General features: G+C 34.6%; 1 protein-coding gene across 1 annotated transcript in view; it reads right to left on the bottom strand.

Moving 5' to 3' along the window:
* Positions 1-4642: 4642 nt before the first annotated feature.
* cfap44 (cilia and flagella associated protein 44) overlaps positions 4643-6199 on the bottom strand; it is a gene marked incomplete at its 5' end in the record, with an annotated part of 30906 nt that continues 29349 nt past the window's right edge. The window contains 3 exons of the mRNA XM_081376533.1: positions 4643-5018; positions 5235-5369; positions 5847-6007. Coding sequence (XP_081232659.1) covers positions 4770-5018; positions 5235-5369; positions 5847-6007 — 545 coding nt within the window. The 3' untranslated portion in view covers positions 4643-4769. The remainder of the gene's footprint in view (positions 5019-5234; positions 5370-5846; positions 6008-6199) is intronic.

The raw sequence follows: 6199 nt of genomic DNA, 5'->3' as shown, positions 1-6199 counted from the left end.
ATATTAAAAAAATCAAAATATTAAAATGATTTCTGAAGAGCTTTGCTTTGCCATCACAGCAATAAATGACATTTTAAAATATATTAAAATAAATATTAAAATAAAACAATTACTTTAAATTATAAAAAAATATTTCACAATATTACTGTTTTGATTGTATTTTTGGTCAAATAAATATAGGCTGAACATAAGAGACTTCTTTCAAAAACATTAGCTAAACAATTTAACAATCCCAAACTTTTGAACAGTAATTTATATTTTACTATAAACATGTTTCCATTAATATGTAACATTTATATACTTTAACTTTCAACAAAACAGCTCACAAGTAACAATGGCACATGCCAGTTCAGGCACCTGAGAAAACAAAAAGGCCTGTGAAAAAGCAAAAACTCTATTGCAAGAACAGAAAAAAAACAGCAATAACTCTAATGCTAAATAAGTTAATAGCTTATATAACATATAGGCTGCAATCATCTGTAACTTCACATTGGTTCACTTAATTTTAAACTGTACCCCACTTAAGAAACCAGTGTAGGGACGCAAAAGAAAGAAACCAGCACCTTCTACTGGCTGAGCCATGTCAGTGACAACACAGTTAAATTTTCACAATGACCTTGATATTTCTTCATTACATATTGTGTTACATAGGCTCGTTAAAAACTGAAAAATCAGCAATATCATATTATATTACTAGGAAAATGATTGTATCATAACTAAAAATAAAATGTAGGGGACCAGAAGACAAGCAGTAACTCTAATCTAACAATTATTTAGGTAAAAAAAAAAAAACAAAAAAAAAAACACAAGGCTCAAAAGTAATATTTGTTTTTCTGCCGGCTTCACCACAAGATTATAATTTTGATTAGTAAAACATTTTTAGATGTGCCAGATATAAAAATTTTCATTAAATGTTTCATTTTCTTAACCAAAGAATAATAAAGGTTTTTAACATTTTCAATTCTAATTCTGGCTTTTAAAAAAAAGCACAAAAAGCACAAGTCATTCTTACATTTTCATTTATGTCAGCCAGCTAGGTTAAAAGTTTAAAAAAGCACAATTTGCATCAACAACGCACAATGCAATGCAAAAAAAAACAAATGTTTTGGTTTGCAAGGCATAAAAACACATGCACAAGATTAATGAATGTAAGATCAACTGTCTGAAACCCTCTTAAACTGGCCCTAGGCCAGCAGGCTTTGCTTACTAATGAGCTGACTGTTATTATTAATTAAAATATATATATTTTAATAAAATTATAACTAAACTCTTTTAGTATGATGAACTGTACAATATTGTTGCCATTTTTTGAATCTACCCTCACCCATGTTTTCCACGTCACTGTTACTATATGTAACAGTAGTAACTAAGGCCAAACAGTCGAGTTAGTCATCAAAAGTATAGAATTTCAAACATTTATATCAAACATATATATATATATATATATATATATATATATATATATATATATATATATATATATATATATATATATATATATATATATATATATATATATAAACAAAATATTAAAGAAGATAGACTCAATTCAAATCAATTAGTGGTCATAACTCTTTATGATGATAGGAAGTATCTTTGACTCACAAAAATAGTTGAGGGTCTCCTCAATCTGCTCAGAGGTGAGGTCTATGCGTGTGTCGGGCGAGATGAGAGGCGTGTGGATCCAGTCGTCGTGCTCATAGCCATACACACTGTCTGCCCTCAGCCTGTAGACCGGCAACTGCTCCTCCAATAGACTGATAATCTCCACCTCAGGGAGCTCTGTGCTGTTACAAACATCTACAACAGAGACCCAGAGAAAGATGTGAAAATCAACACTAGTGCATCTTATGCACGTTGTAATGAAACGATGCACGTTCTGACCTGTGATTGTTTCTGCGTCCCTGTAGCGGGCATGTGGTGCTAAACGCACTGGTTCCTCGGTTCCTTCACCTACATACTGCTCTTCTGGGATGGGTCCAAGGTGCACAGGTTCTGTAGGGTCTGTTCTCGAGAACTCAGAACTGGACTCGTCCAGCTTGGCAACTTCTTAATGAGATACTAGAACATGTCCAGCTTTGGCCCTCTATAAACAAACAAACAAAGACCAGTGAGATTGAAGATTATAACACACACCACGATTCAGTATTAGAGTGATCTAAGGATCTTGTGGATGAATGGTTCTTCATCAACAACCACAAATAAGTAAGCCTGTTTGTAATTGTTAAAGGTATCAAGGCTTAGTGTTGAGAAACTGTAGCATCAGTTTTCATCCTTCTTGATAGTTTTGCTGTTAACTAATGATACGTTAGGCATTACTCTAAAGTAGGACCACCAGGTGTAACAAGGGGATTCCTTTTACGTTTATTCATTAATCTAATAGTGGGTAGAAAAAATATACAGTCCATGATGTAAATATACATTAAAATACAAACATTTTTTATATTTTCCTTTGCCTTTGGTACAATCACTGACAATATAAAAAAAAGTTATTTCATTTTGAATTTTGCAAACACATAATTCATGCATACTATATTCCTCACACAACAAACACACACATTTTTTTTTTCATTTTTCATGTTTTATTTTTATACTGTGCAAATTGTATTCTATCCCCTAATTCTCACAGAAAACTTTCTGCATTTTTACATTAAAAAATCATTCTGGATGATTTATAAGCCGTTTTCCTCACGGGGACCAAAAAATTTCCCCACAAATACAAGGATTGAGCCTTGTGTGTGTGTGTGTGTGTGTGTGTGTGTACAGGTTTTGCTATATTTGTGAGGGCCAAATGTTCTCACTTATATAATGAAATGACAAACGACAACACAACCCTCACAGAAACATTTGCAAAACACGAGATTTAAAAAAATAAGAATAATAATCTGTTTTAGCCGATTTGACCATCTAGTGTTTTGCAAATATTTCTGTGAGGGCTATGTTTAGGGGTAGGGGCTGATTTAGGCAATAGAAAACATTAACGTGAAATAAAATCAATGGAAGTCTATGCAAATTCCTCACTAACATAGTGAAACAAACACGTGTGCATGTGTGTGAGAGAAAATATAAAGCTGCCTTTATAATTAAGAAAGTGCCTTGCAAAGGAATTGTCATATGGGAGTCCTTGGCATCAAAACGTTTGAAAATCCCATACCTACATCAACATTTAAAATTACAGCCATGATGTTTGCCTACCTGCACAGATCACACAAATCCTGTGGAATAAAAACTCATCTTACATAATGAATTACAAAGATATTGGATAGGTATTAGAATTGTGTACATATTGAGATTATAAAACACAGAGGACAGCCCTTGAACACATACTAGTTCATATGAGATCATGTGGTTTGTTTTTGTAATGGGCGTGTCTACGCATGTGTCGTCATGACGTTCCTCCGCATCTTCTGCTGTACCTAAACCTTGCGTAAACAAACAAACTGATATTAAGTCACTAAGATTGAACATCTATATTTCATTACAGCCCACCTTGTAGCTAATAATCTATATTATCAAACAAGATAATGTCATGACCTTAATACCCTCTAGATAAATAACTCTGGATACTTACAAGTGAGGAATCCCCAGTCAATTTGGAAATCATTTAAAACATTTATCGTCGTCCGGATGATGCGCGCACCACAGATTATCTGTCCTCTTCAAGTGAAAGACGTGGCAACGATAAAGCAAAGACTAGAAATCTGCATTTGTACCTAGGGGACCCAAAACCTAGATTGTCGGATTGTTTTACTACGGGAATTAAGATAACGTCTTCAACAGCAGTCCTCGAATCCCCAAAACCAATATGAGATAGTGTCTTCAATAGCAATAGCAGTCTTCCAAAACCAATCAGATGTAATTCTTAGTTCCTCTGAGTGCTCATATTTTGCACATCCTGTACAGCATCCTCTCCTGTACCACCTCCTTTCATTCTCAATCTGTGAGCGCCGCAAAGTTCGTGACGTCACGCGTCAAACGTTCCTACATGAGCTGACAACACCAGAATGTCACACAATGGACGTGACATAATTCCTCTGTATTTGTTTATAGGGCTAAATATTATAGATTTCCTTATTTGATTTAATTTATGTGTTCATTTACTGTCAGTAGAAACGGGAAGAAGAGGTATGCGTCGATATTTAATGACAGACATTTTTAATGCCAAACATCTAGTAAACTAGATTTCTTAAATTTAATATACATTTTTTTAAAGAAATTATATTAAATGTAGGTGCTGTAACTGTTTACTGTTTATTTTAATATTATTCTTAATATTAACACACAATATTTTATAAAAAAGAAGTAGGCCTATACATAGAAATAGTCCTGTGTTATAAGTGCACAAATTCATTTAAGTCTCGAATTTAATATGATTTCATAACAAGTGCATACAGAACGAATGTAAATGTTTAATTAATTGTTTTAGATAAAGCATGTCACGCTACAGGACAATGCTGTCACACGTCAACTGGTCATGTACAGTTTCATTTTCTATTTAATATGGTTGAGTAGTGCTTTGACATTGTGATTTGGATTTGAAACTTGCCTGATTATTATGATAAAATAATGGGGGAAATTTCAGAGGTTATACAGCAATTTCTAACAGGGTAAATCTAGAGGAAGAAGACACATTAAACATATTAAAATCCCCAAGGTAAGAATTTATTGCATTTAGCCTGTAGGATATGTCTACAGGAACAGATTGATAGTTTGAGGTCTGTGTGCTAACATGCTGATTTTGTACTTAAGGTAAAAGTGTGTCTGTGGATCTATTTCACAGCTTTGCTGCTGAGGTTGAGTTTCCTGTGCACACCAGAATTGCTTGCTGTGTGTCTGTGGGGCGGGGCGGGAATGGGAGGCGGGACAGTATCGAGCGGAGGGAGAATGTGTCCGTCTTTGCGTGAGAGAGCACGGATCTCATCACTGACAGCCTCAATGTCTTGAGCTTGAGCCTCTACCAGCCGCTGCAGCCTCTGCAGTTCCTGTTTCTCTACCAGACGGCCTTGGAACTGACCCACCTTAAACAAACACACACATTTTGAATGTCTGTGTCCTGCATATGAATTCACAGCTGCAGGTGCAGCTGCTGCTTAACTTGTGAATAAACAGCCGTAAATTTGTAGAAATTCAAACGGAAATGTAGTAAACCAAATCATTTCAGATATCTGTCTTTATTAATGTGAAGAACTAAAGAAAGAAAGTGATGAAATGCGAATAATGAAAGAAAAGAATACCATCTTCCTCTGTTGGGAGTTGAGTTGGTCGTCCAATGCTTTTTTCTGGCTAAGCAGGCTGTTCATGTTACGTAGTCTCTCTGTGTTCTGTTTAGTGACTTCGGTCAGTGCCTCTCTTGCTTCAGTAACTTTTGCCTTGCACACACACAAATAATAATGAACAATTGCTCTAGATTGGCACATTTAACCATAATAATTGACTCATAACATGCACTACTGTGTAAGTTTGGAGTGAGAAAGTTTTTTTTTTTTTTTAAGAATACTTTCAGCAAGGATGCGTCAAATTGATCAAAAGTGACTATAAATACATTTATAGAAGATTTAAATTTCAAATAAATGCTTAAATACTTAAATTCATCAAATAACTCTGACAATAATAAAAAATATTTCTTGAGCACCAAATCAACTCTAGAACGATTTGACACTGAAGACTGGAGTAATGGTTGTTGAAAACTCAGCTTTGCTATCACAAGAATAAATGACATTTTAAAATATATTTATGAAATTAAAATGTATTAATATTTCACAATACTAATACGTACAGACCCCAAACTTCTGACCGATAGTGTAAAGCAACCCCCAAACAGTCACAGGTTCTTTGTGTAAGTGTACCTCCCAGTGTTTGAGCTCCTGTGTGTTTTTGGCGTCCCGTTCTCTGACCTCTTGTCTCATCTCCTCTACCTTCCTGTTGCCTGAGAGAGTCTGCAGAACTTCAAGTTCAACCAGCTTTCCAAACTTCATGAGCATCAGCTGCTCGCAACGTACTTCTGACTCTGCAAAGAAATGTATGTAATGTATTACTTGATACACTTAAACTCATACCTCAAGTTTAAAGAAAAATAACTTTGTCTTTTCCCTAAGTTTGTAAAAAAGACTGGAAATTGAGTTTATAATACATTGTAAAATTGCCTAGATAATCCTATCAGGCAAGTAAGTGTGTGGTTTGAAATAGTCATCATGTATGC

Source organism: Scardinius erythrophthalmus, assembly GCF_964197995.2.
Source record: "Scardinius erythrophthalmus genome assembly, chromosome: 10".
In the NCBI taxonomy this organism is placed as follows: domain Eukaryota; kingdom Metazoa; phylum Chordata; class Actinopteri; order Cypriniformes; family Leuciscidae; genus Scardinius; species Scardinius erythrophthalmus.
The sequence above is the reverse complement of the archived record's forward strand: the minus strand, read 5'-3'. Positions and strand labels throughout refer to the sequence as shown.